Raw genomic sequence first — 25693 nt, forward strand, 5'->3', positions numbered from 1 at the left:
TGTAACAAGATGTGAATGCATCCTTGTACTTACAAGATAAGAGAGACATTGATGGATTGAGAGGCAGGAAGCTAGCAGGGAAAGGATAGCAACAGTTTTAGTCATTGGACAAGTAATGATATGATGATGTTCTAAGCACATATCCAAGGGTATAAAAAATCACCATTTTGCTGATAACGGCAGAATCCATTCTCCGACTAACTTTGTTAGTCGCAAGTGTTACAATCCGGTAATAAAGAACAAAGAACCCTGATTTCGACTCAGTCTGGTGTTTGTCTCACTCATTCATGAACAAAGCAGACCTAACAGACTGGAACAGGGCAAGCTGGCAAGCTTGTGGAAAAACTCCATTTGGAAGACAGGTTGTGAGTGCTTAGTTCAGCCTGGTCAAATCCCTTGTGGTCCATACAAGAGGAGAGGACTGGCTGCCTAATGTTTCACTTGAAATAAAGGAAACAAAAAGGAACTCTGTGGTGACCTGAAAGAAAGAGGTTATCATCTGAAAACCCTGATGGGGCAAATTTCTTCAGCAAGACTCTGAAGTGGCTGATCAGAAGGGATCAGGTGTGGGTGTCAACAAATCTCTCTGAAAACCCACAAGAGCCTTCCTGAAGGTAACCATTTTCCTTTCAAGCACTAAAGCCTGGTGAACTTCATAAATGTTAAATTTTGTGCACAGTATAAAAATTTCCTGCAACCAGTGAACTTGGAAGAATGAGAAGTGAGATTGGATTGTGAATCAAAGAACTTTTCTGAACTTGCATATAAATTACATACACGTGCACTTAGAATTAGAAGGGGGCTAAGTTAGGTTAGTCAAGTTAAAGTTTGATCCTGTTTTCATGTTTAAAGATAATTAAAAGCAACTTTTGTTTAAGTAACCATTTGTCTTGGTGAATATCTATTGCTGCTGGGTTTTGGGGTCCTCTGGGCTTTTAACATGCATGAGGAAAATGTGCTGATTGGAAAGGAGGTCTGCTCATGAAGTGCTGTTGATTTTACTGGAGTCATTTTATTCCTGGATTTGCACAATATCAGAATATAATTTCCTATTTGAGACCACACGGAGCTGATGTCGGCTATGGGATTTGCGGCATTTGTTTGTACTCTCTCCAACCAACTCGCCTCTGGGTATGAGAGAGCCTTTCCATTCTGGTGCTGTAATTACTATTCTGAGTTATTATCTATTATAAGGGAGACAGAATTGTGATTCTTTTAGTATCTATATATCATATTGATGGCATGGTTGAATATAGTAAGAATTGTGCGAGTGTAGTAACATGTATGTTTGCAGATTATTTGTGTTACTATTTCCACTGACTTCAACTCGCATTGTGACATCTAGCAATGAGGAAACCGACAGGAGGGAGATAGATCAGCTTGTTGAATGGTGTAACGACAACAACCTTGCGCTCAACATCAGCAAAACCAAGATGATTGTGGACTTCAGGAGGAAGACAGGGAATCACAACTCATTGAGGGCTCAGTGACGGAGAGGGTCAAGAACTTCAAATTTCTGGATGTAAATATCTCCAAAGATCTGTCCTGGAGCCTCTATTTTGATGCAATCACAAAGAAGGCACACCAGTGGCTATACTTTGTGAGGTGTCTGAGGAGATTTGGTATGTCACTGAAGACTCTTGTAAACTTCTAAAGGTGGACCGTGGAAAGCATTTTAGCTGGTTGAATCACTACCTGGTATGGAGGCACCAACTCTCAGGACAAGAATAAACTCCAGAGGATTGTTCACTCGGCCTGCGACATCACAGATACCAGACTTCACTCCATCGAGGACATCTACATGAAGGCAATGTCTTAAAAAAGCAGCCTCTATCCTCAAAGACCCCCACCATCCAGGACATGCCCTCTTCACTCTGCTGCCATCAGGAAAAAAGTACAGAAGCCTAAAGATGGGCACTCAGCGGCACAAGGACAGCTTCTTCCCCGCTGCCATCAGATTCCTGAATAATCAATGAACCAAAGACACTGCCTTACTTTTCGTGTACTATTATTATTTTTTAAAGTAATGTCGTAAGATGGTTATAATATGAATATTTGCACTGTGACCCTGTTGCTAAACACTGAATTTCATGACTTGTTCATGACAATATATTCTGATTCTGGCATCATTATCACTCATTGATCTTTCTGGTCACCTCCTCCCACTGGCTTAAATGTGCATCCTCACATCCAGCACCTTTCTACAGTTGTATCCCTCCGCCAGCTAGCTGTCTGGATTTTGAGCAGTGGAACCGTGTCCTTCCTCAAGGTGGGTTGATTTTCTTTTGCGCAGTGGTGCCAAAGGTGCATAATAACATTGAGTACTCACCACCACTTCAAGGAGTGCAGACTCTGATTAGTTATTAGTCAGCAGATATTTGAAATGCATGAAATTAGTCACTGGTAAAGTGTCCAAATGAAAAAGAAGATAATGAATGGCACCTTCAAATTACATAGGTTTGAAGTACATGCAAACACAAAAATTATAGTAATATTTAAACCAATATGGGTCTCCTTTGCATCCACATTTTAGTGCATGCTTTAATTGGGAATATATATTCTAATACATTGATGTTTTTGTGCTCTTGCTATTAATCACTCCAGTGAGATAACTGGGAAAAGTCCAGAATGTGTTTTAAATACAGAGAATGGCGGCACTGTTAGCGCAACACCAGTGATCGGGGGCAGGGTTCGAATCCCGCGCTGTCTGTAAGGAGTTTGTACGTTCTCCCCGTGTCTGCGTGGGTTCTCCCTGGGGGCTCGGATTTCCTCCTAGTTTCAAATGTAGTGGGGGGGTGTAGGTTAGTTGGGTGTAATTGGGCAGCATGGACTCGAGGGCTGAAAGGGCCTGTTACCCATCTCCTCTGGTTTGTATCTCACCTACTCTCAGTGGAAAAAGTTTATCCACATTTACTCTATCTATCCCCCTCATAATTTTAAATTCATCTATCAAATCTCCTCTTATTCTTCAGTGCTCCAAGGAATAAAGTCCTAATCTGTTTACCCTTTCCTGACTGTCACCCTCCTACCCTCCTTCTGCCTCCTATGTGTGAGTGTGTCCCTGAAACTCCTGTCTATCACCCCCTCAGCCTCCCTAGTTATCTGGAGTTCATCCAACTTAACCTGATAAATATTCCGTTTTCATTTAAATTTAATTCCTTTAACATCTCCTAATTGAAATAACATTGGATCCAATGGGAATTTAATCCCGGTTATTTGTTCTACCTATTTTCATCCAAAAAGGTCTAACTTTAGGACATTGTCAAGTTGAATGCAGAAAAGTACCAACTTCTTGTTCACATCTTGTAGTGCGACTGAGAGCACTCAAGACCAGAAAGAGTACAACATGCTTTTATTCAGTAAGAATAACACACGATAGTCTTTGGACTGAATTGGGATTTTGGTGGGGATCCAGGGTTTATATCGGGATATGCGGGGGTGGAGTCGGGGGAGGAGCCAGTCCTTAGGTCATCACATCAGTAGTCAATTCCCAGTTCACTACATTCATCCTTTAGAATGAATCATCCAGGTGAAACAGAGAACACAGTATAGTCATAGAATTTTTTTTATAATATTTACAAATTCAACCTGTCAGGAGGTCTGGAGACACGGGAAGGGCACCATAGTGCAGTTGGGTTCTGGACTTCCTGATCCTCTTGTGGTTCTTTGGGGCATGGGTGATCCCGCTCTGGTCTTCCTGAGTCATCTCACCTGAGCCCCTCAGAACCCTGGGTAGGTCCTGGCTCCCTTGAGGTGATGGACCCTCAGTTCCAGTGGGTGCCAGGTCCCTTATCGAGACAGTGTCCTCCCTACCATCTGGGTATGCCATGTAGGCCTAAGTGGGGTTGGCATGTAGTAGGTGCATTCCTTCGACCAGGGGGTCAGATTTGCTTCTCCTCGCTTGCTTTTGAAATAGCACTGTTCTTGATGCTGTCAGCCAAGTTGGGAGGGTGGTCCCTGATGTTGACTTTCTCTTGAAAGAAAACAGCAGCTCAGGAGGAGTTACATTGGTCTCAATGCAGAGTAGTGACCTAATGGAGTGGAGCACCATGGGTAGGACATCCTGCCAGCATGAATCTGGAAGTCCTTTGGACCGGAGAGCCAATTTTACAGACTTCCAAACCGTTGTGTTCTCTTTCTGAACCTATCCATTTCCCCGGGGGTTGTAGTTTATCATCCTGCTGGAGGCAATGTCCCTTAACAGCAGGAAATGACGCAGCTCCTCGCTCATAAATGTTGAGCCCCAGTCGCTATGAATATAGCTGGGATACCCGAACAGGAAGAAAATAGAGTCTAGGGCCCTAGTGATAGACAGCGTGGATGTGTCCGGGCAGGGAATGGTGAACGGGAAATGAGAGTACTCATTGATGTCTGTGAGGAAATACATGTTCCCTTTTGTGGAGGGGAGGGGTACATTGAAATCGACACCGAGTCATTCGAAGGGCAGGGATGCCTTTATCAAATGTGCTTTGCTGGGGCGATACAAGTGCAACTTTTCTCTGACATCCTCAATTGAGTAGGGTAGATTGCATCCCTTGACAAAATGAGCCATTTGTGTGATGCATGGGTGGCAGAGCTCATGGTGCAGTGACCACAACTGGCTGGTGTGTGCAGAGGCACAGCTTCCTCTGGACAGGGCATTTGGAGGCTCATTGAGGGAAACAGGTCAGTAGACTACATCATAGTTGTAGGTGGAGAGTTCGACTCACCAACAAATGATTTTACCATTTTTAATTTTTCCCCATTTTGTATTGTTGAACATGAATGCTACCTATCGCTCGTTTGTGAGGAGTGTGAATTTTCAGCCCACCAGGTAGTGCCTGATGGCCTCCACAATGGCTTGAGCCTCTCTCCACTGATGGGTTTTGAAGCTTGTGACCTTGTAGTGTTCGTGAAAAAAATGCAACCGGCCTACCCACCTGACTAAGAGTCACAGCCTGGGCCACGTCTGAAGCATCATTTTCCACCTGGAAAGGTACATTCTCATCCACCGCAGGCCTTCACAATGTGGCTTCTGACATAGTTGAAGGCATTTTGAGCTTCAGCTGTCAATGGGAAGGAGGTGGTTTTTAAAAGGGGACAAACCTTGTCTACATATTGAGGTACCCACTGAGCATAATAATGAGAAGAAACCCAGGAACCTCCTCAGAGCTTTCGTGGTCCTCGAGATTGGGAGTTCATCCTGTCAGGGTCGTGGGCCAATGATGCGATTCTCCACAACTTAGCCCAAGATGTCCAGGCGTTTAGCTCTGAACATTTACATAATGGTGTTATAAGTGAGATCCCAGGCCTTAGCTGCTTGAAGGAAATTCTGGAGATTGGTGTCATGGATCTCCAGAGAGTGGCCACAAATTGTAAAGTTGTTGAGGTATGGGAAGGTGGCCTTCAACTTAAATTTGCCCACCATTCTGTTCATTTGTGTCTGGAGGATTGAGACCCCACTTGTGGTACCAAATGGAACTCTCTGGAACTGATAGAGTCTCCTGTTAGCCTCAAAAGTGAAGCAGGGATGGTCCTCAGAATGGATTGGCCACTGGTGGTAAGAAGCTTTAAGATCGATGGTCAAATAAACCTTATACTGTGCAATTTCATTCACCATGTCTGAAATACGAGGGAGTGGGTATGCGTCCAGAAATGTAAAATTATTAATGGTTTGGCTATAGTCAATTATTAGCCTGGACTTTACTTCCCACTTTACCACAACCAGCTGTGTTCTCCATGGGCTGGTACTGTGCTCGATAATGTGCTTATCAAGCAGTTGCTGTGTCTCAGCCTTGAGGAATGCCCAGTCTTCTGCTCTGAAGTGCCTGCTTTTCGCAGCAATTGGTCTACAATCGGCACTCAGATTCAGGAACAGTGGAAGTGGATCTATATTCAGTGTGAAGAGGCATCAGAGTTTTGGGACCTTCTGTTTCGAACCGTAATGGGAGGAAGAGGGCCAGAATACTCCAGGGTCATGTTTTTAAAGTGACACAAGAAGTCAAGACCCAACAAGGCTGGTGCACATAAATTCTCAAATACATACATTCTGAACTTACAGAATTGAATATTTACAGACTACATATGGGACACTAAAAAATACGATAATTAGAAGGATACACTTCAAGATTAAGTTTTTGGACTGCCTCTGCATCTATGAAGCTCTTAGTTGAGCCAGAGTCAATTAAACATTTCAGTTTATGTCCATTAACCCCACCTTGATTGTGGAATTGTTCAGTTGGTGTGGTATCTCCTGGTCCAATGCCATCGCTGCCAAAACTCTGGAAATGCAGACGTTCCCCTCACTGGGGTCGCTCCCCCCTTGCAGTTTGTCAGGCAGGCAAGATGGCAGGGACTACAAGGCACAGCAAGATGCCGCCCTCTTTCTTCTTCTTCTGTTGGTGCCAATTTTGAAAACTGGCAAGATGGCAGAGACCACATGGTGCAAAAATATGGCTGCTTCCCATCCTCATCTGATGAGGATGGCGTCAGTTTTAAAATGCAGCAAGATGGCCGCTGGGGTTTCCCACATCGCTGCACTCACCGTATGGCCCCACAGGAACGCCATGGCACACAACACTGGTATTTGGGGGTCGAGGGATTGGGCTTCGGACTCGCCTCAGTCAGCCCAGCAAGGGTCTTGCATGGGTTGGATTTCTCAGCACTCCCCCTTGCTCTGCAGACCTTCACCCACTGCCCCTTCTTACCAGAACCAGCGCAGATGGAGTCTTTAGCAAGACATCGAGTTCTTGGGTGTTGCTGCCGACTGCAGAACAAGTATCCCTTGGTGCCAGAGGCTGCTACCATCAGGGCTAATGTCGCGTGTGAAGTCGCTCCAGGAACCAGATCATCCTGGAGGGTACCTTCTAGGTTATCAACTTCCAGTTGGGCCATCTCCAGTGCCTTGGCCAGTTGCACATTGTCAGACGGTATCGTGCTGCCTTGCTCCAGCAAACGTTGCCTGATGTACTTGGACCTCACACTACCAACAAAAGTGTCCCGGATCTGCTTGTCTTCCAGTTCTCGGGCCATGCCGTCCTGGTATCTGCAGTTCCTCGCGAGTGCTCGCAGGATGAGGTTAAAATCTTCAATGGACTCCCCTGGCCGCTGCTTCCAGTGTGAGAGTTAGTGCCTCACTAGGACAACATTTTGGTGCCTCATGTAGTGAGCCTTCAGCCTTTCATAGGCCGACTCGTAAGTAGTGCGGTCCCCGATGATCGGGAAATCCTTTAGGTCCAACGCTTGAGAGGAGCGCTGACCTCTGGAATTCATGCGTGGAGTAGACCATTTGTGTGGCTGCCAGCTACCTTTGGAAGCACTCTAGCCAGTATGTGAATTCCTCTGGGGCCTCTGCAGACAGAGGATCAATTAGGAGCATCGCTGGTTTCAACAGAGCTTCCATCCTCTTCTTTACTGAATAAAATTGTAGTGTGACTGAGTGTGATAGTACAGATCTATCACCAATGTATATAGTGTATATAGTTACAGTATCTAGACTGTGCTTACAGCGATTGGCTGAGAGCTAACCCACGCCTACTGTCTAGGCCTTAAAGGGTTGTGTCCCCAGCCAGGTCGGATCATTCCGGACTGGTCGGCCACCTGTGAAGAGCTCCTGTCTTTTGTTAATAAAATTGTAGAGCTCGTCGAAAGAATCAAAGACTTGTTGATCCAAACCAAGGCTTTTATTAGCAAAAGACAGGAGCTCTTCACAGGTGGCCAACCAGTCCGGAATGATCCGACCTGGCTAGGGACACAACCCTTTAAGGCCCAGACAGTAGGCGTGGCTTAGCTCTCAGCCAATCGCTGTAAGCACAGTCTAGATACTGTAACTATATACACTACATACATTGGTGATAGATCTGTACTGTCACACTGAGAGCACTCACGACCACAGAGAGTACAACACACTTTTATTCAGTAAGAATAACATACAATAGTCTTTGGACTGAACTGGGGTTTTGGCAGGGATCCAGGGTTTATATCGGGATATGCAGGGGTGGAGTCGGGGGAGGAGCCTGTCCTTAACATAAATCTGAGTAAATCTTATTCAATTTATTTATCTTTTGAGTTGTCACATATAAATGGTGAATAAGATTGTATTGAACCAATCTGTATCCCACATTAATTGTACTTCTCATAACTTTTTATACATACATCAGTCCATTTTCTCTCATCTATTTGTACATTCAAATCTACTTCCCATCTTTGCCTTGATTTATGAATTCTTAATTTCTTAGCTTTCTTTTGTAATAATTTGTACATTACTGAAATAAATTTCTTTACACTCCCGTTACATAACAACAATGCTTCTACCTCTGCTCTGGTGACAATTTCAAATCTTGATCAAGTGTTTCTCATAAAAAATTCTGAAGTTGATAATAATATAATCTAGTATTTTCAGATACATTACATTTTTCCTTCATTCTATTAAAGGTAATAAATTTACCTCCCTCAAAATAATCCTCAATCTTATTAATACTATGCTGTTGCCAAATCTTTAGATATCCATTCCCCATAGAAAAAGGAATAAATCTATTTTGAAATAGTGGTGTTTTCTGGGCATCTGACCAAATCCTCCTATTTCCTTATCAATTTTAAAATAAAAGTTCCCTTATTTGCTCTGTATTTATCCGAGCTGGTATTTTTTTCTGAGTTATACCAATGTACTTTCATGTTAAAATCCCCCGTGATTATCGTAACGCTGTCCTTCTGACGTGCCTTATCTATTTCCAGTTGTATTTTGTAATCCACGACCCGGCTGCTGCTTGGGGGCCTGATGTAACTGCCATTAGTGTCCTTTTACCTTTACCATTCTGCAACTCAACCCATAAGACTCTACCTCTTGTGATCCTATGTCCCTTCTTTCCAATGGTGTAATATTATGCAAATCTCACAAATTTGCATAACTCCATGAAATTTAATTTTTACTAACAACTTTTAACAAATGTCTTCTGCAAGTGCTGGTAACTGGCGCCCATGGACATTTCCCTGCTTAACATTTTAATCCAAATAATTCCATCTGCTTCCTCAGATTCGAACAGCTTCTTTCACATCCACACAGGCTCTCTCTGAGCAGCTCAATGTTTTCACGTTGTTCAGTCACTCTACCCCATCTATAAACTCTTGTTCCCCTAATTCAACTTTCCTCACAAGAAAAGTCTTTCCAACTGAAAGCCCCTAAATCAAGCACATTTTAAATTAGGGCTTCAGCTATGTTCTTTATGGCTTTAAAAGCCTGTGATAAAAAGCCTGATATTTTGACACTCTGTTAATTCCATTATTTTCTCTAATTTTATTTTATGGTTTTGCAAATATAAATATCAGCGCGCCACTCTTGCCAATTCAACATTTGTTTTCCAGGATGTATGATTTGCTATCCTCTTTCTCCATTGTAAATGTTATTTGCAATTACTTAATATTGCCATCATTTCCTCATACTCATCTATAATATTAACCCACATCAGGTTACTTCCTTCTGTAACATATGTGGAACATATTTAATAACTATAAAATCTCAACTAATTTTTTTTCCATTTTCAATGATGTAGCTCTTAAGTTTTGAGTATTGAAAAAGGGTCCCAACCCAAAACATTCGACTCACCCTTTCTCTCTGTGGATGCTGAATTTCTCAAGCTTTTCATTGCTTGCTCAAGATTTCAGCAAAATGCAGCTCTTGTGTTTCTCCAGCTCTTACTACTTGCTCTGCCATTGTATGTTAATCCTCACTTTTTTAAAAAACCCCCGTTGTCAAATTCTATGCATGTGTTTACCTTTTTAAGGCCATTTGCTTTTATGGCGCGATGACGACTGCAGTCAGTAGGGATGTTCTTACTCATTGCGTCTCTGTATTTTGATAGCATGATGTGGAAAACTACATTTTGAAGAGTGAGAGAATTAAATTTAAAATTTCCTTTTGTTTTCCATGAGGCCTTGCCTAATGGTGTGAGAAATTTTGAAATAAAACCTTGAAATAGAGCAAAAACTATTGTTGAATGCAGCAATTAACATACAAAGGTTGCATGAATGTTAACAAACCTCTGGCAGAGAACGCTTATTTGAAACAAGTGAAGGATTCTACCCACAATTTTAGTTTGCTTTGCATATCCATAATTTTCCACTCCCAACTTAAATAGAAAACATGAGGGCTGATTATCCATGTTCATACGATCAAGTGAGGATCCTCTCTTAGTCAAGCTATAATAGGAGAGGACACAGTTCTCCATCTATCTCCAGCAGCTGAGAAAATTAATGAAAATGACCATGCAACTTTTGACTTGTTTTGGAAGAACACATGCAATACTGAAGAGTTGTACCTGGGAGGTTGAACTGTTTCTGCTGCCGGGTGCACTGTGGTGAAGGATGAAGGGGTGAAGGTGGGGTCGCACTGGGAGGTAGAGGTGGTGCTGGAGAGGACGGTGTTGAAGATGTTGTTGATGAAGGATTACTGCTTGAATCCGGCTGGTAAGGTACTGGTATGTGATCCTGCAGGTAAAGGAAGGGAAAGAGTTTTAATGAACATTAGGCGGTGAATGGTGACATCAGATACACTAACCAACATTCAAACAACTGGATAATTGCCAGTCTCTGAATTAATTCTGGAGACTTTACTGTCCTTAATTATAGGAATGCTTTTACATTCGTAAATTGTACTTGATAATTATTCTTCACTTGTAGCACAAATTTGGAGAAATAACCCTACTTTTCTTTGGAGATTGTAACATTGGTGATGTTTTCAGATAACTTCAAATTAAAACCTCAAGTTTCTTTCCATCCACCTCTCAGGATCACACAAAGGCAGAGATATTCACTACATTATATGTAGCACCTTTCCCAACTTCTGGATAATGCCGACTATGAGAGGAGAGTGGATATTTATCATCGATAATGATTAGAGAGCACCAGCAAAATGCTCAGAGAAGTTAAAGGGGATGGGGGAGAGGGGTTGATGCTGGTTAAGCATGGGCTGAGGTCAAATTGGAAGAGGGTGATGGTAGTGTTCTTTACAGCACGCTTTGTGGTTCTGAAACGGAGACATTGTTCATCCAGTACCAACAAATAATTTATTCTTTCATCTGTGGATGAACAATTATAATAATTTAATATGTTAACTGAATATTATATTGGGTATTTTATGTATCATGTTTCATAATAAATTCAGGAATCAGACTGAATGAAGCTAGGTTTTAAATGAATATATTTATTTTCTTTGGCTTGGCTTCACGGACGAAGATTTATGGAGGGGTAATGTCCACGTCAGCTGCAGGCTCGTTTGTGGCTGACAAGTCCGATGCAGGACAGGCAGACACGGTTGCAGCGGTTGCAAGGGAAAATTGGTTGGTTGGGGTTGGGTGTTGGCTTGTTCCTCGTTTGTCTTTTGTCAGTGAGGTGGGCTCTGCGGTCTTCTTCAAAGGAGGCTGCTGCCCGCCGAACTGTGAGGCGCCAAGATGCACAGTTTGAGGTGATATCAGCCCAATGGCGGTGGTCAATGTGGCAGGTACAAGAGATTTCTTAGGCAGTCCTTGTACCTCTTCTTTGGTGCACCTCTGTCTCGGTGGCCAGTGGAGAGCTCGCCATATAACACGATCTTGGGAAGGCGATGGTCCTCCATTCTGGAGACGTGGGCAATATCAGCCCAATGGCGGTGGTCAATGTGGCAGGCACCAAGAGATTTCTTTAGGCAGTCCTTGTACCTCTTCTTTGGTGCACCTCTGTCTCGGTAGCCAGTGGAGAGCTCGCCATATAACACGATCTTGGGAAGGCGATAGTCCTCCATTCTACCCAGCGCAGTTGGATCTTCAGCAGCGTGGATTCGATGCTGTCGGCCTCTGCCATCTTGAGTACTTCAATGTTGGAGATGAAGTCGCTCCAATGAATGTTGAGGATGGAGCGGAGACAACGCTGGTGGAAGCGTTCTAGGAGCTGCAGGTGATGCCGGTAGAGGACCCATGATTCGGAGCCGAACAGGAGTGTGGGTATGACAACGGCTCTGTATACGCTAATCTTTGTGAGGTTTTTCAGGTGATTGTTTTTCCAGACTCTTTTGTGTCATCTTCCAAAGACGCTATTTGCCTTGGCGAGTCTGTTGTCTACCTCGTTGTCGATCCTTGCATCCGATGAAATGGTGCAGCCGAGATAGGTAAACTGGTGACCGTTTTGACTTTTGTGTGCCCGATGGAGATGTGGGGGGGCTGGTAGTCATGGTGGGGAGCTGGCTGATGGAGGACCTCAGTTTTCTTCAGACCAAACATTTTGGCAGTTTCCGCAAAACAGGACGTCAAGTGCTGAAGAGCTGGCTCTGAATGGGCAACTAAAGCGGCATCGTCTGCAAAGAGTAGTTCACGGACAAGTTGCTCTTGTGTCTTGGTGTGAGCTTGCAGGTGCCTCAGATTGAAGAGACTGATGCCATCTTATCATTTTCCACTTGTTACAATGATGTGGCAATGACTGTGTAATTCAAACATATTCACTTTTTTCTCCACCCAATTAATGCCTATAAATGTAAACTAATTTAGGGATACTAGTTATAGCAAATTAATTAGTTTTAAAAAGTGTGTTTTGAGTTCATTGGAGCTTTATCTTACTGTTGAACAAAATACAAGACAAACTTTGTGGTTTAAGTGCTTATTGTTTGTTTAAACCCTTTCAATTATTTATTTTATTTTTAAAATTGTTTTTGAATGTCTAAATGTTTCTGGGTGCTGGAGAAATATTTGTAGTCAGAGGCTTGAAAGTCCATCAAAGGTATTAATGCTCTTTAGAAATAGTTTTATGTATGGAAGATATTCTCTTGGGAACTGCTGGAGCAGATTGTGCAACTGACAGTGGAGAATAGCTGAGTTAAATGCAATGAGGATTGTCAGTTGGGAGGGAGATAGTATTCAGGAATGAGGAAGGTCAATATTCAGTGGGAATGCTTGGTTGTTTTGATAGACCATTGTCTGGAGAGGTATATTCATTGGTTGGGGACAAAGATTAGGGGGTGTTGTGATCTTTGACTGGGATCGGGGTTAGTGATTGTGAGGTGCAACTGATGGTTAGGTGCTAGATCAGGTCAGAAGTTTGGTGGGTAGATTGAGAGCACGAGGGGAGTGGGCACACCAGATATGTAAGGAGGTGGTTTGGGGCTGGAGAGTACTTCCCTTAAAGATGGTCTAATTTGAGTTGATTTTCCTGAACTGTTCAGTCAAGTCCCCTCTGAGTTATGCAGAAACAAGCTTATACGAAAACATGCTTCTGATTGAGTAGCTTGAGGACAACTTGAGGTGCTCTAGTGTAATAAAGATTATAAAGAGGGGTTTGGGCATTCATAACATGTTATTAATACACCTGGAAGCCAGGTGTATTAAAGAGAAGCCAGAATGAACATCGAGGACTAAGTAACTTGCATGATCCCTGATTTTAATTAACTTTTCACCTCGCATCAAAACTAATTTACATAATGCATAAAATGGCATTACACATTCCAAATTCAAAGGCCACTAGTGTTTTGCAATTGCAGGCATCACAATTTAGTAAATCACTGAACTCCTGAAGGATCCGGTTTCGGCAATTTGGTCTGCTTCTGTGTTCATCATTCAGTGATTTTCCTATCCTTTACAGTATCTATCTTAAGATTCATATCAATTGTAAGGTCCTGCTAGTAAAAAGCAACAGGTCATGAGAAATCACTACCTCATTGGTCTTGATAGCATTTAAATTATATTGATAACAGTGCCAGCGGTCCACTGCTACCAGATTTATGGGGTTCGATTGTTGTTTCAGCAGGAAACCATCATTTGCTCAATAACCTATACTTAACAACCAATTCAATTCCAGAGAGCAGCAGCCAACCTGATAAAAGCCTTTCTATAATGTTTCCCTCATTCTAATACTAATTGCATCACAGTGTACCAGGACATAGTTAAAGCAGCAGGCGCATTGTGATAATGTATTGCCAGTTTAATGGGCAGAAACAAGCACTGAATCCATCTTTATTGTGCATGTTAAGTGTCATTTATCTATTAGCAAAAGATGCCGGAAGAGAACAGAGTTCAGTCTGAACTCAGATCTGAACGATGTAAAGCTTCAAGTTGGCCAATTCCTCTTCCAATTCTTTGGACTGGAAGACTTAAACCATGAAATGTGTTGGCCCCATCAGTGGTAATGAAGTGGCGAACAGACAAACATTAAGAATAGGTCATTTGGCTCCATCACACCGTGGCTGATCAGATTAACTCCTCATTTCTGCCTATGGCTGGTAATCTTTCATCCCCTTGCTCATCAAATTTGCTTTAACTTTTCCTTAAAAACATTCAAACACTCTACTTCCATTGTGCATTTAAGAACAGAGTTCCAAAGAGTTATGACACCCCAAAATAAAAAAAAAGGTTCATCTGTGTTTTCAGTGGGGCTCTTGCTTTTTAAATATTCTCCCTCGTTCTAAAATCTCCCTTGAGAGGAAGCATCCTCTCCACCTTCACCCTGTCAAGATCTGTCATGGCTTTCAAAATTTCAATCATCTCTCTTCTCACTCTTCCAAACTCCGACAAGCCTAGCCTCTGATGTTCTTTCACATGACAGACCTGCCATTCTAGGCCTCTTAAAGCTTTTTTTCTGAACTGCTTCCAGTGGATTATCATTCTTTTTTCAACAGAGAGAAGATTCCTATTCACAAAACTACCAGATATGGTCTCACCAATGCCCTATGTACCTGAAGCTTAACCTCCAAACCTCTGGATACAGTACTCCTGACAATAAGCAATGGCATTCTGACAACTTTCCTAATTCCTTGTTGCACCCAGACTATTACCCTTTTGCAAGTCATAATATGCCTCTTTCTTTCATTTTTTTGTTCTATGGTTTTATCTTTTGTCTGGGTACATCACCAATCATCATTAATTCATACTGAATTTATCAATTTCAGAAACTCTATTTTTCTACCCTCTCCACTGCCTGTTTCTATTAGACTAATTTCTCTTTACTTTCACCAACAGTTCCAATGAAAAGTCTTTGACTTAGAATATTGAGATTGTATCTCCTCGATTGATGCTGCTTGGCCAGCTGAATACTTCCAACATTTCCTGTTTTTGACAAAGACCTTGAAATTTGATTTTGTTGCAAAATGCTAATCAAATTCCCATGAGAAAATGATTGTTGAAGAAAATTATTGTTTGAGAATTATCATCTGAGATCTTTCTTCCCCATCCTCCATAACACACGGCAACACCTTAATATGTAGCCTAAGACATGTAGTGCAATTGTGTGAGGCCATGTTGGTAAATGTGTACACAAATGTGGCTTAAAACAGGCTCAGGCAATCTATGCAGAAGGTGGCTTGCACAGCCGATGGAGGCCCTTCTTCTGTGTAATGTGCTCATGGAGTCCGGTGATAGGACTTGCTTCTTGCCTGCTCTCAACAGCTCTCCCTTGGGATCCCCAATCTCTTTTGGCTAGCCCATTCTCTAAAATTGGCTACCTGAGTGTAACAGCATGAATCACATATTGACTTCCTTAAAGATTATGGTTAATTTGTAGCTTCCATGGTAATCTTATTTGGCTGGTATCTATGAACAGTTATAAATTACAGTAGCTTACCATAACCATATAACCATTTACGGAGCGGAAACAGGCCATGTTGGCCTTTCGAGTCCGCACTGGGTCACTGATTTTGTGTGCCCTCTTCAGGCATTTGGTCAAATTAATTTCCATTGACGTCAAACAGATGCAAATTTCAGAGGTAGAGTGCAATTTTCTGGCAAATTTCTACAGAGGTGTGGGGGAAAGTGTGCTGACCGGCTGCATCACGGTCTGGTATGAGAACACCAACACCCCTGACTGTAAAGCCCTCCAAAAGGTAGTGGGCACAGCCCAGGACGTCACAGGCAAAACCCTCCCCACTACTGAGAACATCTACAGGGAATGCTGCCATCAGAGAGCAGCAGCAATCATCAAGGATCCACACCTCCCACCACATGCTCTGTTCTCACTGCTGCCATGAGGTAAGAGGCCTAGGTGCCACAAGACTTGTACCACCAGGTTCAGGATCAGCTGCTCCCCCTCCACCATCAGATTCCTCAATGACAAACTCAAATCAGGGACTCATTTAAGAACTCTGACGTGTACTTTTTTCTTTGATTTCCTTTGTTCTTTCTGAATTGCACTGTCAGCTTGTTTATATTTGTCATCTGTTTACATGCTTACGCTGTGTACATTTTAGTTTTGCACTACCAATTAGTGTTAATTCTGCTGCATCCACAGGAAAAAGGAATCTCAGGGTTGTATGTGATGCCATGTATGTACTCTGGCAATAAATCTGGAATCAATGAACACTTACAACTCTGTCCATTAAATTAACTCAAGTAACTCAAGTAACGTACCTTATTGATTCTGTTGGTTTTTGGCAGTGTTTGGCTGGAATGTAGATCAGAGTACCTGGCTGGCTTCTTAAGAGGATTGTTAATGTCACATGGCACAGATTCTGTTCGGACAAGTCTTGCTGAAAATCAGAGATGGCTACAAGTGAGGAAAAAGCTTTGCATATTACTATTATTATACATGACCGTGATTTATTTCATAATTAATCATTTAGCCGATTATTAATGACAGCTCTCCATACCAAAATCAACTCCCTCAAATCAAAAACAAGCCAGTGTCGATAAGAAAAAATATATTTCATTATACATTTATTTCTTAGCTTTATATTCCAACTGAATTAATGGAGGGGGATTATAAACCATCTTCTGTACATTCAGGGCATGTGACTAAGGGAGGAATTTTCAGCATCAATCCTACAAATTTAAAGGAATGTTTTGTCCTTTCAATAGAACTTTCTCTGTAAAGCTATAAGTATGCCTGCTTTCATCCTGTTGGAGAGACGCATGAAAAATGAATAGACTATCATTTAATTACATTCATAAGTGTTCATTGATCAAGTGAGATGAGTGCACGGCTCAGCATTTTCAAACAGAGCAATCTTTTCTTTTGTTTGAAGGACCTTAGAAATGATTTGTTTCTTAAATAAACAACGGATCACCATTTTGGTGATCATATGATCATATGATAGAAAAGTCAGGCTGTTTAAGCCCAAGGGAGCAGTTCCATTATCGGAAGAGAATGGGTCAGCAAAATTGATTTTTTAAGTCAAAAATAATTATGATCTCAGCACAGACAGGTAAGATTCTGGATACTCTGTGGGCATGTGGCCTTGAAAGAGAAAAATCTGCATGCAAGGGAGTGGGACTACAATACTGATCTTAACAGAGCATGCAGATGTGGTGGGTGAATGGTTTCCTGTGGTGCAATGTTGTAATTCTGAGTTTTAAACGGCTGTAATTTTGATCAAGGTTATGAGAAAAATCCAACAATTAATCTTTCCTTCAATTACATATTTTACTTCATCAGTAAAGGCCTTAAATACATTGAGTGAGATTTTTAGTTCTCCCACAAAATTACATGAATTTTGAAAAAGGTATTTGAGGTGGGAATGATACATCTGTGCAATTTCTTAGAACAGATTGAAAGTTTTATAAGAACAGATGTCAAAATCTTATGCCTTCATGCATATATACAGCATATACATAAAAGGTCACCAGCATTTTTTGTTAAACTGCTTTTCTCAAGTTACTCAGAATTATAGACCTTGTTCAGATTTGTTTAGCAAAGGGTCAATTCTTCTCTGAACAATGCCTTCAAGACAAGAAAACTCAGCCAAAACAACCAAGTTCTTAACAGAAATGGTTGCATAAACATGCCACTGAAAAATAAGGCAATTTAACTAAGTGGTGTCACGGACCTCCGTGCTGATGGATCAATAACATGTTCGAAATGGCTATTAAATATTTAACCACAATTCAAATAGCTACTGATTTGTGCACACATTGTCTAATCAAATATTACAGACTTTAGAGTAGTAAAAATGCACTTACAGATTTTATTGCCATTTTTAACATATTAACACTGAGTTCCTGATCCACAAATGGGGAAAGTGCACTATTTTTCAGTGGCATTTTATGCACATTATTATAAATCTTATTACAAATGAAATAGAAGTAATACTGATAAAAGTAGAAATATTGTCACACAAATCTATTAATGTAGATTCAATTTACATTTCAGTATTACAATAATAAAACAGTACATAAGCTATTGAACGTGTATTTTTAATGTGTTCAATCATGCCACCATATTTTATCACAATTTTGAATCAAAACACAAGTTAAAAGCTACAAAGTTAAAATAATAAACTTCACCTCCACGATGAATTATAAGTAAATGACATGGTGGGGCTTCTTTGGTGCATTTGTTATGGCACTTCAACCTACCGAAGAAAAGAAAAATGAAACCTGATTGTAGGAAAATACAGCAATATTTCTGTCATGTCTGATATTTTTTGATAGGATTCTCTCTTGCCCCTTTTCTAAATGTAGCTAGTAAAGCTATTGCTTCACCTCCAGCACCCAGATTCAATGCTTACCTCCAGTGCTGTCTGTGGAGGGCTTAAAATTCTCCCTGTGAACATATAGGTTACCTCTAGGTGCTCCAAATTCCTTCCACATCCCAAATGTAAGTTAGTAAGTTAAATAATTGGCTGATGTAAATTGTTCCTCAGTATATCGGTGAACAGTTGAATCTGAGGAAATTGATGGGGATTTGGGGACAAATAAAATAATATAGCATTCGATTGGCATAGATTTGGTGGACCAGAAGACCCTTTCCCCGTGATCAAATAAAGTTAATTAAAGATATGTTTTGATTACAGGTTTTTCCAATAGGTACAAATCTTTTTTAAAAATTATTATTAGATGGATGGTCTGGCTTTTTAAATTGATGTTAATGATCATCTTGGTCCATTAAATAACGAGCCATGCAGGGCTCTGAAGGAAGGTATCTTTTCCAGATACTTTGCCAATTGTCTTCTCCATTGAATTCACACAGAACAAGGAAAGAGAAATTGTTTAGCCAAAAATCTGTCAATTTTTAAATAAAACAAAATATTTCATTTGAGTATCGGTAAGACACAAACAGCAGTTATGACATTTCAATCTCTGATCTTCCTGAGAAATGAGAAGGTAATCAGTTATGTTTTGATAGTTTGAAATATTCAATTACCGATTTTAGGTTTGTACTATTGAGATAAAATCAGTGCAATGCATCTCCAAATTATATCAGACTAATCTGTTGATAACAATGAGTAGAACCAACAGCGAAAAATTCAGATTTAGACAAGGGAGGGGGGGGGGGGGGTCATCCAGTATGGTATTCAGGTACAGCCAAATAAGCAACAAATAAAAATAGATTCTAACTCTAGAAATGGACTCAGCTCAGATGAGAAAATAAAAGGAAATAGTTAAATCATTGGTGTGTTTCATGTTCACACAGTTTAGTTTTGCTATAAATGGCACTCAGAAGGATTCTTGTTTGTAGTGAGTCCATTTTCCACAGTTCTTGATGTGAGCTACATTAATTGACACAGTACCAACCAAAGGCTCCACCAATTTCTGATGAACTCCAGAAGTTCCCAACTGTGCAGACACCTCCATTTCCTACAGACCTTGTGTTAGGAGGGCAATTTATTTTTTTAAATTTTATACGTGCACTAAGATAACATTATTCTGCCACAATATTTTTCTTTGAACTCATCCTTAATGTAAAAGATTTATATTACTGTAATTGTTTTTTGACCAATGGAATCAAGGAGGGTAAACATTAACACAGCAATTAGCCTTAATTTACAGATAGGATGCTATCAGGTTTGGGAACATGATTCTGTAATTTTATTCTAAGAGCATTACAAGTCATTACAACTTGTCTCATGAACAACCATGAAATAACTTGGTTATGGCCAGAATTAACTCGTATCTGAGCAAAGACTTGGACCTACTGTAATTTGCAATTGCCTATTGCAACAATCATTCCACGCCAGATGCAATTTCAGTGGCTCTTCATTCAGCCCTGGATCAACTGGACAACACCAATATCTAAATCAGGTTGATTTTCATTGATTATAGCTCAGTTTCAACACCATCATCCCCTCAGTACCGGTCAGCAAGCTTCAAAACCTGAGCCTCTGTATCTCCCTCTGCAACTGGATCCTTTGACTTCCTCAGCAAAAGTGCATGGTCAGTGCCGATCAGTATCAACATCTCCTCCTCCCTGCCAATCAACACAAGCACACCTCAAGGATGCGTGCTTAGCCCACTGCCCTACTCTCTCCACTTCCAGGACTGTGTGGCTGGGCACAATTCAAATGCCATCTATGACAGTTGTCGACAGAATCACAATTGGCAATTGGTAAGATAGATCAGCTCGTTGAGTGGTGTCACCAACAATAACCTTGTACTCAATGTCAGTAAAACTAAGGAACTGATTATGGATGAGGAAGGGGAAGTCAGGAGAACAGAAACCAGTCCTCATCGAGGAGTCAGCAGTGGAGAGGGTAATAAATTTCAAATTCCTAGGTATCAACATCTCTGAAGAACTATTCCGGGGCCATCATAGAGTTTCATCATGAAGAGCTTGAGATTAGTAATGTCACCAAAGACTTGCAAATTTCTGCACGTGTACCGTGGTGAGCATTCTGACTGATTGCATCACTCTTTGGTATGGAGGGAGCAAAACACAGGACAGGATCAGGCTAGAGAGGGTTTCAAACTCGGCCAACACCATCATGAGCATTAGTCTTCATTCCATTAAGGACATATTTAGGAGGTGATGCCTCAAGAAAGCGGCTTCTATCATCCAGAATCATCACTACCCAGGCCATGCCCTATTTATTTACAGCTACCATCAGGAAGGAGGTGCAGCAGCCTGGAGACACACACTCAATCCTACAAAAACAGCTTCTTCCCCTCCGCCATCAGATTTCTGAATACACAATCAAATTATGGACATTTATCTCGCTTTTTCTTCTTTTTTTGCATTAGTTTTTTTTAAATCTTTTATTTACGGAATTGTTATTTTGAGTAATTTTTCACCTTGTTCTGCACAATACTGCTGGCACAAAACAAAAATAATCCCATGAGACACGTTCATAACAATAAACCTGATTCTCATCCTGGCAACATATCACAAGAATTAGAGAGATATACACTAATGTCTCCAAGACTATTTTATGAAGAACAGAGGCTATGTTTGGTTTCTGTAAATCACATCCATAACTATATAAAATAGCTCTCAACCTTGCTCTCAGTAACACCTTTGGGAAGCACACTATGTTCTGAGGCAGAACTTTGTGGGTTTTTCAAATTAAGAAATTTGAGCAAAGTAAGTCTATGTTTACATTCCTGCACCAACCAAGGCTCCATGTGACATCTCAAGTGAGCCCAAGAAAATCCCATAGTATAGTTTTGAAGGAGGTAATACTGACGTCCTAGTTATCCCTCATTCACAATTCACCAGATTCTTTGGTTATTGTTGCTGGAATTAAGGAAGGAACACATAGTTCTGAACTGATTTGATCACATACTTGCAGTTTTTACATTTCAAGCCAAAAAGCATCCCTTTTCCACACACTGTGCAGGTCTGAGACATCCAATACTTCGTGGAAAATCTACAGGAAAGATAAAATACAATCATAACTTGAAGATCAATCATTTGCAATGTTACTTTTAGTTAGACTGAGAGAATATTAGCAGGCTAAGGGGACAGTAACTGTGGTGCGCTGTTAAGACAGAATCAGACACTCACAAGGTAAAGAATGTACAACAGGCTTTAATCCACAAAGAATTCCACAGAGCCAGGCTGGCTGTAGCTGCAGTAACTCTGAGAGACTTCGGAGGCCAGCGCAGGCTTATATCCCGGAGGGTGATTAACACCTGACTGGGTGGGGCTTGATCCATTCAGGCCAATTGATTGACAGCCGGCCAGGTGTAGTCCTGTCTTCTTTACTCTCCTGCAGGTACAGAGGTTGCCCCCTGCAGTAGGCCGGCAGTACACTCCTGCAGGTATAGAGGTTCCCCCCTGCAGTAGGCCGGTGGTGTACCATCCACAGTAACATACACATGTAAACTGTATTAGCTCAGTACTAAAAAATGAGGCATTGGTTTTGATCTAATCTAAGCAAGAGCATATGTTAGAAATAGTGTTTGCGAAACAATGCTGACTCGGCATTTTGAATGATGCTTTTCCTAATTGCCTCATTTCATTCATGATGAATTCCAGCATTTTCCCAATAGTTTAACTGGTTTGTCATTTACTGCTTTCTGACTCCCTCTTTTTCAAAATAGTGGCATTTAAATTCCTGTTTTTCAGTTCACCAGCCCTTTTCAGAATCTTGGGAACTTTACCGGAAAACAATGCATCCACCACCTGCCAGGCTCTCCCATTTGTTTCTCTGGTACTGGTACATTGTGTCCAGAGATTGTGTTTATTTTAATCTCCTTCCTGTTTCTCCTGGGATATTCTCTTACCAGGATGTATCTCATGCCTTCTACTATCCACAGAGGTAACAAAAAAAAAACTCCACTATTTTTATTCCCTATTATTAACTTTCCAATCACAAGGTAAATGTTCATCCCTTGGTTATTCGGTTCCTTTATATTTTATGTGCAGAAGATCTTTCTGTCCGTTTTGTATGTTTCTTGTTCAATTAATTTCATAATCTCTTGGGATTTAAAGGCTCATCAAAGGAAAAGAAGGGAACTTGCACTTTTGTGTGTCTTTACATTAAAGATAACCTGGTGACTTCAAACGTCCTCTCTGATTTCTTGGTCCGTATTCAGGACTAATCAGTCTTTTTCACTATTTGAGAACCAGCATGTTGGCAACATGAGTGGGATTTCTCTGCTGATTTGAGTAACAAATATTCAACAATATCTTGAAGTTCAAAGACAATGTTCATTTTGTTTGGGGAACTGCTGAGCAAATTAAATCTGCATTGCTTTGTTCTTTCAATGGTTATTGCCAAGGATGTGACTACAACTTACTGTGGACATACCATCTAATTGGAATGACATTTCAATATTCCCCTTCAATAATCCTCCTCAATATCAACAATAATACCTGTGTTTTATTGAATTCCCAAGGTCTCTGCGGGGAATCTGTGGGGACCATCGAGGCACTGATAATGTATCTGAAGCAAACAAAAAGAAAAAAGATACAAGAGATTATTAGTCAGTTCGACATACACAACACATTCATTTATATATTATTCCACAATTATGAAAATGTACATTTATGTCTTATATCTATAATTAGAATTCCATTTTAAAATTACATTCTTAACAAATGTGACATTAAACACACAATTGTACAGTTTAAGATCAGTGGTTATGCCTAAAATATATTTTTCAGAAGGTTAAAAATACTTTTGAAAATCCAGAAGGAGCTCAAGAGTCTCACCTGTGATGATCATCAAGGTTCATCCATAACATACTCTAAAGTGGGTGAAGGGGTTTGATAGATTTGCATTAAGCTGAACATGATGATGCTTCCATCTGCTTTATGAGAGGCAATTATGGTTCATAATTGGAGCTACTCCCAACAAGATAGTAGAAATTTTCTCAAATGCTTAAATATTACCAATATATGTCACTTGTATGAGAAGATGAAGAGCACTGAGTCTCACTAGAATATGTTTGAACATTTTTGTGAAGTGTTTTGCTGTCTGCAGCACATATACTTGACTTTATTATTCCATGGGAAACGCGTACTTCAGTTTTGTTTTCGACAAAAATGCTAACAAGCCCAAGGCACCAAAGCTCAAAAGTTTTTGGAACAAAATTGGTTTCAAGGACCAACTGATGGAGGAGCAATCAGCAAGAATCCTTACAAGGGCAGTCACACAAAACAAAATTCAGGTTAGAATGTAGCAAAGATGGCCACAACACATGGAAATTCAATACTTCTGCTTTCCCCACCACAGAACTCAGTGTTATTTTCTTCGCATGTCTGCTTCATCACTTCAGTTTAATGCTTCGAACAGTGCCATTAAAATCATAACCTGCACATTCCTGTGTACCTACAACACCTTGGTCACTGAGACTTCCATCGCAACATTTTCAAGATGGGAACATGTCAGTCAGCATTTTATTGTCATTTCTAAAACTGTAAAACAGCCTAAAAATGTAATTATGTTTCTCCAGGACAAGGCATTACTTAATAACATAATACAGTGACAGAGTACATAGAGGTTTTTGGGAGATAAATTGGGAAAGGTTTGTTGGAGCAGGTCACACACAGACACTTTAAAACACAGATTTTTTGCAGGAGCTTTTGCAAGAGTCTCAGACTCATGATGGACAGTTATTTGCAAAAGGCAACAAATGTAATAACAGGCAGTAGCAGCTTTGTCTGGAAAACAGAACTTACTGTCTGGAAGGACATGTGATCTTTGCAGGCAGAGAGCAGAAAAAAAGAGATTTCGCTCTCAGAGAGGAGGGAGTGAGAGAGAGAGAGAGAGAGAGGGGAGAGACACAGACATTGGTTCCAGAGGGACAAGCTGGCAAGCTTTGGTAGACGGCCTGGCCAAAAGAGAGGACTGGCTGCCTGGTGTTTCCCTTGGAATAGGAAAAACAGAAAGGAACTCTGTGGTGACCTGAAAGAAAGAGGTTATCATCTGGAGAACCCTGAAGGGGGCAAGTTACATCAGCAAGACACTGGAGTGGCTGATTAAAAAGGAATCAGTTGTGGATGTCCTGAAACAAGAAAAACTCTCTCTCTGAGAACCAACAAGAACCCTCCTGAGTGGTATCCATTTACCTGTTAAGAACCAAAGCCTGATGAACTTTATTAATGTTAACTTCTGTGCACAGTACAAGAATTGCCTGCAACCAGTGAGATTGGAGTGTGAACCAAAGAACTTTGCTGAACTTACACACACATTACACACACGTGCGCTTAGCATTAGAAGGGAGTTAAGTAGGATAAGTGAGTCAATAGAGATAAGTTAAAGTTTGATTCTCTTTTCATGTTCCAAGGTAATTAAAGGCAACTTTTGTTTAAGTAACCCTTTGTTCTGGATTTTGGGGTCCTCTGGACTCGTAACAATATAATATATAAGACCAAGCAAAGAAGCGGGCAAAATGCCACCGTAGCAAAGGGGTCATGGCAAGCAACTGCCGTGCAGCCATCTCGAACCACGGCCGCCATCTTATCCCAGGCTCTCAGTTACAATTTTATCCCTAACAAATTAACAATATAACATAAGATTTAACTTTAAAACAAACTACTCAACAGGATATTACAAAATAACAGTGAATGGAGCATATTTATAGACCGAGACTAGTCCGTGGCTCAGTAAGACTGGATAGCCATGTACATATCAGCATTAAGTGGCACCTGGCTCAGCAGTTGCCATTCCTCCCCCCATCCCAGAGGTTGTTGCCGCCTTCCGCTGCACTGTCATCTGAAGTTTCCTACCAGTACCAGGCCACAGATGATAGCGAGAGTGTGGATTCTGTTCAGGAGAGAACTCAAGATCCCAGTGGAGGGTGGGAGAATGAGGTGTATCGTTGGGGTGTGGGAACTGTAAAATTATTAATGTTGGGAGGAAATTGGGGTGCAGGGATAAAGTTGGGAGGAAAGATAAATAGGACATTTCTGATGGATGGGATATGAGGTTTGAAATATTTGAAGTGAACAAATTGAATTAAATGGTTTTATTGTCACATGTTCTGAGATGCGATTTTTGTGTGGTATCTAGGCAAGACAATACATACAGCAGTTAAACAAGAAAGTCTGCAGATGCTGTGATTGTAATTTAGTTCACGAAGGTGCTGGAGAAACTCAGCAGATCACG

The 25693-nt window shown here is 40.9% G+C and overlaps 1 protein-coding gene across 1 annotated transcript in view; it reads right to left on the reverse strand.

Moving 5' to 3' along the window:
- ksr2 (kinase suppressor of ras 2) overlaps positions 1-25693 on the reverse strand; it is a 402678-nt gene that overhangs the window by 146600 nt on the left and 230385 nt on the right. The window contains exons 6-10 of the mRNA XM_069933137.1: positions 22957-23026; positions 21422-21505; positions 18207-18274; positions 16335-16453; positions 10293-10461 (exon numbers count right to left, since the gene is read on the reverse strand). Coding sequence (XP_069789238.1) covers positions 10293-10461; positions 16335-16453; positions 18207-18274; positions 21422-21505; positions 22957-23026 — 510 coding nt within the window. The remainder of the gene's footprint in view (positions 1-10292; positions 10462-16334; positions 16454-18206; positions 18275-21421; positions 21506-22956; positions 23027-25693) is intronic.

This window comes from Narcine bancroftii, chromosome 4 (genome assembly GCF_036971445.1).
Source record: "Narcine bancroftii isolate sNarBan1 chromosome 4, sNarBan1.hap1, whole genome shotgun sequence".
Taxonomy (NCBI): Eukaryota; Metazoa; Chordata; class Chondrichthyes; order Torpediniformes; family Narcinidae; genus Narcine; species Narcine bancroftii.